A 13129-nucleotide genomic window follows, 5' to 3' on the forward strand; every position below is an offset into this window, starting at 1 on the left:
AACTGAGGGTTATGATTCAAAGCCAGGAAAGTCTGTGAGACTCCTATCTCCAATTAAATGCCAAAAAGCCAGAGTAGAGGTATGGCTAGAATAGAGGTGTGGCTCAAGTAGTAGAGCACCAGTCTTGAGCAAAAAGGCTCAGAATAGTGCCTAGGCCCTGAGTTCAAGCCCCAGTGCAGGCATTTCCCGTCCCCCAAGAGGACAATCTTGTCCTCTACTGAAATTCGATAAAACACAGAAAAAGTATCTTGTACTTACTTTATATATTCTTCCCAGGTCACAAATGAGTATCTTCTTTACTAGCATCCTACCACTTGAGCCACACCTCTCCTAGCTTTTGTTGGTTGACTGAAGAGCCTCACAGGCTTTCTTGCTGGGGCTGACTTCCAACTGAAATCCTCAGGCCTTAGCCTGAGTAGTTAGCATTACAGGTATGAGCTACCAGCACCATGCTTGCATCTACGGTGGTTCTTTTTTTGTCGGTCGTAGGGCTTGAACTCTGGGCCTAGGTGCTGTCCCTCAGCAGTTCAGCTCAAGGAGAGTGCTCTACCACTTAAGCCACAGTGCCATTTCCAGTTTTCTGATGGTTTAATGGAGATGAGTCTCATGGACTTTCCTGCCCAGGTTGGCTTTGAACCATGATCCTCAGAGCTCAGCCTCCTGAGTAGCTAAGATTACAGGCATGAGCCACTGGTGCCCAGCTTCTATGTATTTTTTAACTAGAAGCAAGTTAATATGCTTCCTTTTCTTCTGTGGTTCCTCCAAATTATCTATTTTTGGCCAGTCCTGGGGCTTGATCTCTGGGCCTATCCCTGAGCTTCTTTTGCTTAAGGCTAGCAATCTACCACTTGAGCCACAGCACCACTTCTGGCCTTTTCTGTATGTGTGGTACTAAAGAATCAAACCCAGGGCTTCATGCATGCTAAGCAAGTACTCTACCACTGAGTCACATCCCCAACCCCCTCCAAATTATCTTTAGACAAATCTCAATATTCTATAGCCTTTATGTTCAAATTAACTAGGAAAAAATTACTCACCTGCCTGAGATAGAGAAAAAAACTTGAATACTGTCCAGCTTCCGGGAGGTATGAAAGAAACACTGTGATGCAGATTAGTAAAACAGTAGAATCTTTCCCAACTTTCTTCAATGACTGGAATTAGCAGAAAACAAACACAAAGTCAATAGACATTCCAGCTAATGTTTACTGAGCCCTCCCTACTTACTGCATACTACACTAATTCATTTGTACATTTTAAGTAGGATTCAGAAGTTCATGTTGATGAAATATGAAGTCTATATAACTGGCTAATCACTCCTGCTCCTGCCCCAGGCTCTTCTCTTACTGTCTGACATAAGTATTTTAGATAAGAATTTCTGAAGAATTTTCTTCTTACAACTATGGCTCCTAAAAGTTAAACTCAGGGATAAGAAGCAAAAAAATCAAGCCTCCAGTTCTTTTCTTCCTGTACATATTTCTTTCAGGAACAATTTCAAACCAGATTTTGGGGTGGTGGTGGTGAGAAAAAGTTACTTTTTCTCAGAACTTTTTAAAAAATTGCAGTATTAGCATACATTTGCTATACAAGAAGACAATTCATTGTGACATTTCTACCTCAGCACCAAATGTTTTTGGTGACATACTTCCCCCATAACCTCCAAAAGATTAGCGCACAAAAAAAAATCCATTTAGGGGCTGGGAAGGTAGCTCAGTGGTAGAGTGCTTGCCTTACATGCATGAGGCCCTGGGTTCGATTCCTCAGCACCACATAAGCAAAAAGAAAAAAGCTGGAAGTGATGCTGTGGCTCAAGTGGTAGAGCGCTCGCCTTGAGCTGAAGAGCTGAGGGACAGCGCCCAGGCCCAGAGTTCAGGCCCCATGACCGGACCCAAAAAACAAAAACAACAACCACATTATAGTCAAACCAAGTATATTTATTCTCTGTAAAATGAATTCACTTCAAATGGGAAAAATGGAAGGGGTGACATTGTCCAAAAAGAAATGTACCCACCACCTGACTTAACTGTAACTCCTTTGTACATCACCTTTATAATAACAAAAAAAAATAGAATGAATGGCTGGGCACCAGTGACTTGACTCATGCCTGTAATCCTAGCTACTTAGGAGGCTGAGATCTGAGAGGACCCCCACTGGAAACCAACCTGGGAAGAAAAGTCAGTGAGACTCTTATCTCCAATTAACAAGCAAAAGGCCAGAAGCAGAGATGTGGTTCAAGTGCTAGAGGATTAGTCTTGAGTGAAAAAGCTAAGAGAGTATGAGGCTGAGTTCAAGCCCCGAAACACAGACACACGAAAACAAATTCCTTTCAAAATTCTCATAAAAGGATTAGGTTGATATTTATTTGCTTTTTCTTCCTTTATGACATGGTTGGCTTAGAACTAAGTTTACATTCTTTCTTTTTGTTGATGTTGTTGGTTGTAGGGCTTAAACTCAGGGCCTCGGTACTGTTGCTGAGCTTTTTTGCTCAATGTTAGCACTCTACCACTTGAAGCTACAACACCACTTCCAGTTTTCTGGTGACTAACTGTAGACAAGAGTCTAACAGACTTTCCTGTCCTGGCTGGCTTTGATATTCATATTCAGATCTCAGCCTCCTGAGCAGCTACAATTACAGGTATAAGCCCATAGTGCCTAGCAAAGTCTACATCATTTATTTTTTTTTGGCTAGTCATGGGGCTTGAACTCTGGGCCTGGGCACTGTACCTCAGCTCTTCAGCTCAAGGCTAGTTAGGTCTCTACCATTTGAGCCACAGTGCCTCTTCTGGTTTTCTGGTGATTTATTAGAAATAACTCATGGACTTTCCTGCCCAGGCTGGCTTTGAACTGAGATCCTCAGATCTCAGCCTCCTGTGTAGGTAGCTAGGATTACAGGCGTGAACCACCAGTGCCCAGCTCCCTGAGCTTCTTTTACTCAAGGCTAGCACTCTACTACTTGAGCCACAGAACCATTTCCAGCTTTTTCTGTTTATATGGTACTGAGGAGTCAAACCCAGGGCTTCATGCATGCTAGGCAAGCACTCTACCACTAAGCCACATTCCCAGCCCAGGCTCTACATAATTCTTTTTTCTTTTTTTTTGGGGGGGGGGTCCAATCATGGGGCCTGAACTCTGGGCTTAGGTGCTGTCCCTCAGCTCAAGGCTAGCGCTCTACCACTTGAGCCACAGCGCCACTTCTGGCTTTTTTCTTATGTGGTGCTGAGGAATCGAACCCAGGGCCTCACACATTGCAAGGCAAGCGCTCTACCACTGAGCCACCTTCCCAGCCCGGCTCTACATAATTCTTGATGCATAAACTATCTCTGCCTCTTACTTGTCAATTAAACCTTTCTTGTTTTTACTGGAGAAAGAATTGGATCAGCAATCACTGAGATTCTTAGCAAGGCTATCTACTATTTTATTTGCTTGGCTTAGATATTCTTATGAAGTCAGTATTTCATATTTCACCTTACCGCAAAAGGGTCTGCTTGTTTCCAAGAAATCTGAGCTCCCCAGGAAACTGGTCTAATTTTCTCTGGTAGAGATTCTGGAACAGCCACCAAGATGAAGCAGATGTCCAGAAGAGCCACCACTGTGGCTACAAGCACAACAAGACTGTCACCATAACTGGCAGAAAGATATGCTCCAATGGCTGGGCTGCTGACCAGACTGGCTGCGAAGGTGGCTGAGACCTGCAAGAAACATAGCATCACTCAGGATTTTACAGGTAAGTCTGTGAAGAAACCTATTGGTCCCTAGTTCCAATTGGCTGGAAATAGTCCTGCAGGCAAATCCCCACAGGAAAGCACATTCTCACCCAGGGCCTTCAGGGGCACCCCTGTAGCCATCCTTTTCTAACTTTAACTAAGAAATATGTTGAACACAAATTCTAAGAATGAAACTTTTCTATCTATAAGATGGGTAAGGATTAACCAAGGTAGTTACTGGCCCAGATCCTGGCCTCAACACAAATCCAATGGCCTGCATGTACAGCTGTCTGGAAACACACTTCAGCTGGGACACCCTCACTGACTTTTCTCCACATATCCATTGGTAGGCGTTAATTCTAACTGCCACTGTAAAACCCAGAGCTAAGCTAGTAAGGATAATTGTCATAGTCATTTCTAGTGACTCCATGTTTTTCCTTAAAGCGCTTCTGCTTTGTATAGCAGCTTTGTGCCTAGTTTTCCTGTGGAAAACAAGGACCTTCTAAAAAAAATTTCCAGAGGAAAATGTTAAGTAACCCTGATTTAAAAGTTATGTAAGGAGCTGGACACCAGTGGCTCATGCCTGTAATCCTAGCTACTCAGGAGGCTGAGATCTGAGGATTGCAGTTCAAAGCCAGCCCAGCCAGGAAAGTCCGTGAGACTTTTTTGTCGGTCATGGGCTTGAATTCTGGGCCTGGGCACTGTCTCTCAGCTCTTCAGCTCAAGGCGAGCGCTCTACCACTGAGCCACAGCCCCACTTCGAGTTTTCTGGTGGTTTACTGGAGAGTCTCACAGATTTTTTCTGCCTGGTCTGGCTTTGAACCGCAATCCTCAGATCTCAGCCTCCGAAGTAACTAGGATTACAGGCACTGATGCCCGGCTGTTCGTGAGACTCTTATTTCCAATTAACCACCAGAAAACTGGCTCAAGTGGTAGAGCGCTAGCCTTCAGTTGAAGAGCTGAGGGACAAGCACCCAGAACCAGAGTTCAAGCCAAGAAAAAAAGTTATGCAAGGAGACTGGGAATGTGGCTTAGTGGTAAATACTTGCCTAACATGCATGAAGCTCTGGGTTCGATTCCTCAGTACCACATAAACAGAAAAAGCCAGAAGTGGTGCTATGGCTCAAGTGGTACAGTCCCAGCCTTGAGCAAAAGCAGCCCAGGGACAGTGCCCAGGCCCTGAGTTCAAGCCCCACAACTGGCCAAAAAAAACCCAAATAGTTATGCAAGTACAAATGTAACAGAACATAACATGGTACCACTCCTTAGTGTATGCAATTTTTGTGGTAGCCTGGAATAAAAAAAGTTGATGGATCAAGCCTGGTCCCAGTACCAAGACCCCTGCACCCCAACTTAAAACTAATAAATAAAATTGCAGAGAATAATGATTCCACAGTCATTTTAGGATGCCCTTCTCTCACATGTCCCATGGGACATGAAAGACATTCTTGGCAGGCAGGACGAGGGAGGTGACAGTAGTCAGAGTAGTGGAGATAAAAGAGGGGCTTTAAAAACCAATGATGTCTAAAGTCAACAGAGTAAAAGCTATGTTTTGTTGCCTGTATTTCCATGACTGATTCACAAAATTATTTATTTAGATAGTCAAATTAACCCTATTCCAAGAAATGGAATTTTAAAAAGCAAGACCCAGGGAAGAAGAGAAATCACTGAGAGGTCTGGCATCCCACCCATCCTTTTCTCATCCATTATCCTTCACTATTCAGCCAGATCATTTTCCTTTTTACAATGTACATGTCCCAGCAGGTTCAGGCCCATGGCTGCTACTTACATGCGCACAAGCTACCGTTTTCCTCAATCACCGAAAGTAACTCACAGAGTTGTAACCCTCTGACCCCAAACGCTTTCCCTGCCAACTTCTTTTTTTTTTGGTCCAGTCGTGGGGCCTGAACTCTGGGCCTGGGCACTGTCCCTCAGCTCTTCAGCTCAAGGCTAGTGCTCTACCACTTGAGCCACAACGCCACTTCAGGGTTTTGTCTTTTTGCTTATGTGGTGCTGAGGAATCGAACCCAGGGCCTCAGGCATGCAAGGCAAGCGCTCTACCACTGAGCCACCTTCTCAGCTCCTCTCCCCTGCCATCTTCTAACAGGTCTTTCTTCTCCTATAGAACTATAACATCATTATCATGCCTGAGCATGATAGAAAGACTAATATAAAATTATCAAAAAGTTTCCTATATTTTGTATTATTAACTATTTTATGAATGGTCTTTTCAATTGTACAATCTCTAAGGTGCAGAGCAACAGAGATTCAGTACCTTTATGGTTCGGTTTCTATTCTTTTAAATCTCACATTACGGTGAATTTCTAATGTTGTTATCTTCATGTTAATTTTTATCTTACCCATCCATAAGCAGTACTTCGCTCATGCTCCTGAGTGACATCAGCTACGTAGGCAAATATCACAGAGAACGTGACCGAGAAGACTCCAGACACGGAAATCATTGCAAAATACCACCTATAAAAAATTATTGTATTTACTCAGGAAAGACTTTCATAATCAGAGTCAAAGAAATTACATAAATATTATAAACCAAAAAAATAAGTTATTACACATGTAGATTTATATTATACTTAAAGACAGAAAAATTAATTCAAGATGAAGTAAAAATACAGTAATTTTGTCACTACCCAAATAGTACATGTAGTCTAGAAAAATGAAGAAACAGAAGAAGAAAGAGTAAGAGAACTTAAAAAGGTATAGTTTTTGGTATCATGTTAAAAGTGGTTAACAGAATAAAAAATTCAAATTAACTTTAGCTAAGAAAAAACATACAAATTACTATTTTAAAAAAATCCTATATGAAAGCAGAGTGGGTACAAAAATTTAATGTAATGGGGGCTGGGAATGTGGCTTGGTGGCAGAGTGCTTGCCTAGCATCCATGAAGCCCTGGGTTCTATTCTTTAGTACCACATACACAGGAAAAAGCTGGAAGTGACACTGTGGTTTAAGTGGTAGAGTGCTAGCCTTGAGCAAAAGAAGCTCAGAGACAGTACCTAGGTCCTGAGTTCAAGCCCCAGGACTGGCCAAAAAATAAAATTACTGCAATGAAGACCGTAAATTTCTATCACATATGTGTAGAAACTTAAAATATTAGCACAGAGAACATTTCAGAACCAAAAGTGGGGTTTATTCTAAAATACCCAATTTTTGGGGGGATAGTACTAGAATTTAAACTCAGGGCTTTGTGCTTATTCTCTACCACTTGACCCACATCAATCCTATATATATTCAAAACATTATACTAATAATCACATTAACAATTCTGAGAAAAACCAATTATCTTCATTAATGCTAAAAATATCTTAAAGCTTGATATCTATTTTTTTTCGGTTGTGGGGGGCTGAATTCTGGGTCTGGGCACTGTCCCTAGCTCTTCAGCTCAAGGCTAGCGCTATAACCACTTGAGTCACAGAACCACTTTGGCTTTTTCTACTTATGTGGTGCTGAGGAATCAAACCAAGGGCTTCATGCATGCTAGAAAAGCTCTCTACAAGTAAGCTACCTTTCCAGCCCCTTGATATCTAAGTTTTATTTTAAAAAAGAACCTCTCAATAAAATAAGAATTAGTATTTTCCAACAAAAAAAAGCTAGTCTGAGATCCAATGATGAAACATTACAACATTCTTGTTATATGCATAAAATGATTGTCACTTTTACTTATTGTCATTCATTAGTTAATATAATTATCAAGAGCAGAGAGCAGTAAGGAAACTGGAAAGAAAAAGGTAAGTTTACTGATGACGTTAATAAAACTAGGAAATCAAGCAATTATGAGAGTCAATTTTGCATTAGAACAGAAAAGAATAAAATTTATAGGAATAAAACTTAACAAGTGTGTAACACCTAAAGAAAGCAAGCTTAAGGTAGCTAGCTAAAAGACATTAAAAAGCCCCTAACTTGCTGAGTGTTGGTGGCTCATACCTGTAATCCTAGTGGAGGCTGAGATCTGAGGATTATGGTTCAAAGCCAGTCCAGGAAGGAAAGTCCCTGAGACTCTTTTTTTTTTTTTTGGGTCTGGTCGTGGGGCCTGAACTCTGGGCCTGGGTGCTGTCCCTCAGGTCTTCAGCTCAAGGCCAACGCTCTACCACGTGAGCCACAGTGCCACTTCCGGTTTTTTTCTTTATGTGGTGCTGAGGAATCGAACCCAGGGCCTAGGCATGCAAGGCAAGTGCTCTACCACTGAGCTACCTTCCCAGCCCCCCTGAGACTCTTATCTCCAATTAACCACCAGAAAACTGGAAGTGGCCCTGTGGTTCAAAGTGGTAGAGCACTACTAGCCTTGAGCTGAAGAGCTCAGGGCAGTGCGCCCAGCAGGCCTAGAGTTCAAGCCCCACAATGGACCAAAAAATAAATAAATAAATAAATCCCCAACTCATCAGAAAATCAGTGTGTTTTTTGGACAGATACCAAAAGTATTTTATGAAACAGCTAGGAGCAAGACTCAAATGGTAAGGCATCTGCTTAGCAATTTTTTTTTTTTTTTTTGGTGGGCCGTGGGGCTTGAACTCTGGGCCTGGGCGCTGTCCCTCAGCTCTTCAGCTCAAGGCCAGCGCTCTACCACTTGAGCTACAGCGCCACTTCCGGTTTTCTGGTGGTTTATTGGAGATAGGAGTCTCACAGTCTCTCCTGCCCGGGCTGGCTTTGAACCGCGATCCTCAGATTTCAGCCTCCTGAGTAGCTAGGATTACAGGTGTGAGCCACCAGCGCCCGGCTGCTTAGCAATTTTAAACCCTAGTTTTTATGTCCTCTAACATGTGATTACCATATAAAACTATGCTACCCTGAGTCTGCTATCTTTTTTTAAACTTTTTTGGACCAGTCCAAAAAGTGCTGTCCCTGAGCTCCTTTGCTCAAGGGTAGCATTCCACCACTTGAGCCACAGCACCAGCCACTTCTTGCTCATTTTGTGATTAAGTGGAGATAAGAGTCTCTCAGATTTTACTGCTTAGGGGTTGGCTTTCAACTGTGATTCTCTGATCGCAGCTTCTTGAGTAGTTAGGATTAAAGGCATGAGCTACCAGCACCCAGCTTTCACCATTTTTAATTCACATCAATTGTCCATATACGCAAACAATGTGCCTTGATTAGACCTACCCTCATTCACTCTCATCCCCTTTTCCCAAAACTATCTCCATAAGCCTTACTGTTCCATTTTCATGCATGTGTATTCACAACGGAAAAACATATTAACAATAAGAATTCTGGCAAAAATATTATCTTCCGGCCTCCAGAAAAAGTAAGGCTCATATATAAATTCAAAACTCTGTATGGCAATTAAGTGGATTGATTACAGGTAAAATACTCTCACTGGATTTACCACACTGAAGGAGGAAATTCTCATTATGGTTCAGAAGCAGTTGAATTCTACTATAGTATACACAGAAGTCTATGGTCATTTCAGTGCTCCAAAGCAATGAACTGACAAAAAGATGTGTGGGCTGGGAATGTGGCTTAGTGGTAGAGTGCTTGCCTAGTATGCATGAAGCCCTGGGTTCAATTCCTCAGTACCACATAAAACAGAAAAGGCCTGAAGTGGTGCTGTGGCTCAAGTGGTAGAATACTAGCCTTGAGCAGAAAAGGTTCAGGGACAGCATTCAGGCCCTGAGTTCAAGCCCCAAGACTGGCAAAAAAGAAAAAGAAAGAAAAAGATCTGAAAAGGTAACTGAGCCACAGTGGTGAGGATGAGATTGTTAGTACACATTCAGGACTGACCTGCAGGATTGTACACTTATGTCACAGCACCAACAGCTGGCCTTGAGAAACATCTTTTCCTTTGTCACTTAAGTAATTTATTCAGATCTAATACTCCAATGTGTTTTTGTCCCCTTTATAAAGTACGCATGATGGCAGTTACTCAAAATACCTATCAGTACTACCAAAGGGATGAAATAACAGATACAAAAGCTTTGAGATGCTAATGAAGTGCTCTGTGGATGTAGTAAGTACAGACATTACTTTCTGACATGGTTGGGACCATGGTTTGGAATATTTGCATATCTGAGATACCTTGGGGGCAGGGGTTAGAAAAAAATCTACAGAGAAAATTCATTCATGTCTTACATACAATTTATACAAGTAGCCTAGAGGTAATTTTATACAACATTAAAAACAAAATTTGCATAAAACAAATTTTGTGAATACTGAAACATCCCTCTTATGGTTTCATGTTAGCATCCAGAAGATTTGGGATTTGGGACATTACAGATTTTTGGTTGGGTTGATCAACCTACATTATATGACTCATATATGACTCAAAACAGACTGGACTGGTGGGGCATTGGTGGCTGACACCTATAATTCTAGCTACTCAGGAGGATGAGATCTGAGGATCTTGGTTCAAAGCCAGCCTGGGCAAGAAAGTTGTGAGACTCTTATCGCCAATTAACCACCAAAAGACAAGAAGTGGAGCCATGGTTCAAGTGGTAGATAGAGTGCTAGCCTTAAGCCTAAGCTCAGGACAGGTCCCCTGGCCCTTAGTTCAAGCTCCAGGACCAGTACAATTACAACAACAACAACAAAACTGAACTAACAGTGAAAGGCTAAGCCACTCACCATGGGCTGATTCGCATCAGTGGGATAGGGAAGCAGGTGAAGAAGACTGTGACAAGGAGAAAGGGCTTCCTTCCCCACACGTCAGAGAGAGCGCCTATGAGTGGGGCACTCAGAAAAGAGAGCAGACCCTGGAGAAGAAATGGAATTAGATTTAGAATGTGATCCAATTTCCCATGACTCTTATTTTCTCACATATTAGCTTCAATTCATTTTACCGGTCCTCAAGTAGTAATGTGAAACATTAAACAGAAACTGATATTAAAAAAAAAAACAACCTAACAACAGGGAGAAAGTATAAAAAATTTTAAAGGGGGGCTGGGAAGGTGGCTCAGTGGTAGAGTGCTTGCCTTGCATGCATGAGGCCCTGGGTTCAATTGCTCAGCACCACATAAGCAAAAAAAGCTGGAAGTGGCGGTATGGCTCAAGTGGTAGAGCCCTAACCTTGAGCGAGGGACAGTGCTCAGGCCCAGAGTTCAGGCCCCACAACCAACAACAAAAAAAAGAAAATTTGAAAGGGAAGGATTGGGGTCTTGGAATAGTGACATATACCTGTAATCCCAGCTATTCATATCTTTGTGTAAGGCTGGCCCCTGCAAAAGTGAGGCCCTCTCTGAAAAACTAAATGCAAAAGGATTAAGAATGTGACTCAAGTGATGTAGTACTTGTCAGTGATAAAGTTTAATCAAGGGGGGGTGGGGGGGGAAGAGGAGTAAAATAGCTGGAACAGCTTGTTTTCCAGGAAATACTAGGAAAGAAGTAGGTAGGTAGGTAGATACACACGCACACACACGAAGTAGGTAGGTAGATACATACACACACACTAGGAAAGAAGTAGTCATAGACACACACACACACACACCGTGTCACTTTAAGTAGGTAGGTAGATATACACACACCCACCCCTGTGTCACTTTAAGAAGTAGGTAGGTAGGTAGATATACACACACACACACACCCCTGTGTCACTTAAGAAGTAGGTAGACAGACAGACAGACAGACACACACACACATACCCGTGTCACTTTCAGTATTAACTGTTGCAATGAGGCCACCCAAATAAACACACTATACGTCTCCAAGGGTCTTACATGGAGAAAAAAGAGGGTTAAGCTGAGAGCTGGTAGCTCCCACCTGTAAACTAGCTACTCTGGAGTTTGAGATCTGAGGATCATAGTTCAAAGCAAGCCCAAGCAGGAAAGTCCTTGAGACTCCAATTAACAACTAGAAAACCAGAAGTGGCACTGTGGCTCAAAGTGGTAGAGTGCTTCCCTTGAGCTGAAGAGCTTAGGGACAGTGCCCAGGCCCAGAGTTCAAGTCCCATGATCCACCAAAAAAAAAAAAAGAGGGTTAAATGTGTATATATGACAAGCCCAAGAAAAGTAGTAGATTGTCAAAGTAAAGGCTATCCCAACACAGCTTTAACAACAGAGTTGACTGAGACTGGGTGGTTAGAGTTTGAGAAAGATTAACACGATACAGAAGGAAAAGGCTTCCATGTTACTTATCAGTCACTGTGGGCTACATTCAAATCTTTACTACAGATAAAGGTATGAGGGAAAGCAATAGCTGAGACAGGGCAGGGAACAAAAATGAAGATGAATAATGAAACAGCTTATAGTACATAGCCATTTATTATTCTCTCCTTTAGTGTATTTGAATTCTTATAATGATATGTTAATAAATGCCTGTAATAGTATACAACTAGCACTCATCAAAATCTTCCCCAGTCGGGCACCGGTGGCTCACGCCTGTAATCCTAGCTACTCAGGAGGCTGAGATCTGAGGATCTCGGTTCAAAGCCAGCCCGAGCAGGAAAGTCCGTGAGACTCTTATCTCCAATAAACTACTAGAAAATGGGAAGTGGTGCTGTGGCTCAAGCGGTAAGAGTGCTCACCTTGAGCTGAAGAGCACAGTGACAGCGCCCAAGCTCAGAGTTCAAGCCTCAGGACCGAGAAAAAAAAAATTTCTTCCCCAGGTACACAAACTGTGCTTTGGCTGTATACAATACTTGCTTGCAGTTTACACATACCATATCCTTCATGCCAATGGGCCTTTGTACAAGCCCCTGCCAGTTTCCCTCCCACACTTGGAGCCAGTAAGCTATTAGTCATTCTTCCTAACTGGAAGCAATAAGTATCTCTTTTATCTAGTCTCTTAGCTACTGAAGCAGATTCATTATACAGTGGAGATATATGTTGTGGGGGAGAAGGGTAACAAACTCCCCTCACCCTGTACATATAATTTCAACAATTTTATTATAAATTCTTATTTGTCTATTCGATTGGATTAATATCATAGAGAAGAAGTTTTTTGTTTTTTGTCAGTCATGGGGCTTGAACTCTGGGTCTGGGCACTGTCTCTCAGTTCTTCAGCTCAAAGCAAGCGCTCTACCACTTGAGCCACAGTGCCACTTCTGGTTTTCTGAGTGGTTTATAGGAGATAAGAGTCTCATGGGCTTTTCTGCGTGGGCTGGCTTTGAACCATGATCCTCAGATCTCAGCCTCCTGAGTAGCTAGGATTACACGGTGAGCCACCAGTGCCTGGCCCAGGAGGCTGAGATTTGAGGCTTGTGGTTCAAAGCCAGTCTGAAAAGGTAAGTCCATGAGACTTTTCTTATCTTACCCTCAGACCTTATCATAGGGTCTAGTGAATGGCAGTGTTCCGGATGACAAGTAAACGAAACGGGATTTTTTTAAAGAGACAATTAACTCACAGAAGATTTCCAAGTCACATAACTAAGGAAAAAAAAAAAAAAGAAGACACTCCAATCGCCCCACTGACCATGGCTACTAGTTAACCCAGTACAAAATGAGCAGGGCTGCAATACAGGTAAAGTGAAGTATAGGGGGGGAGG

General features: G+C 42.4%; 1 protein-coding gene across 1 annotated transcript in view; it reads right to left on the reverse strand.

The window, feature by feature from the left end:
* Hiatl1 (hippocampus abundant transcript-like 1) overlaps positions 1-13129 on the reverse strand; it is a 49177-nt gene that overhangs the window by 9539 nt on the left and 26509 nt on the right. Inside the window, exons 4-7 of the mRNA XM_013026434.1 lie at positions 10276-10403; positions 6062-6176; positions 3468-3686; positions 1038-1151 (exon numbers count right to left, since the gene is read on the reverse strand). Coding sequence (XP_012881888.1) covers positions 1038-1151; positions 3468-3686; positions 6062-6176; positions 10276-10403 — 576 coding nt within the window. The remainder of the gene's footprint in view (positions 1-1037; positions 1152-3467; positions 3687-6061; positions 6177-10275; positions 10404-13129) is intronic.

The sequence above is a fragment of the Dipodomys ordii genome, unplaced genomic scaffold (assembly GCF_000151885.1).
Source record: "Dipodomys ordii isolate 6190 unplaced genomic scaffold, Dord_2.0 Scaffold93, whole genome shotgun sequence".
Classification (NCBI taxonomy): domain Eukaryota; kingdom Metazoa; phylum Chordata; class Mammalia; order Rodentia; family Heteromyidae; genus Dipodomys; species Dipodomys ordii.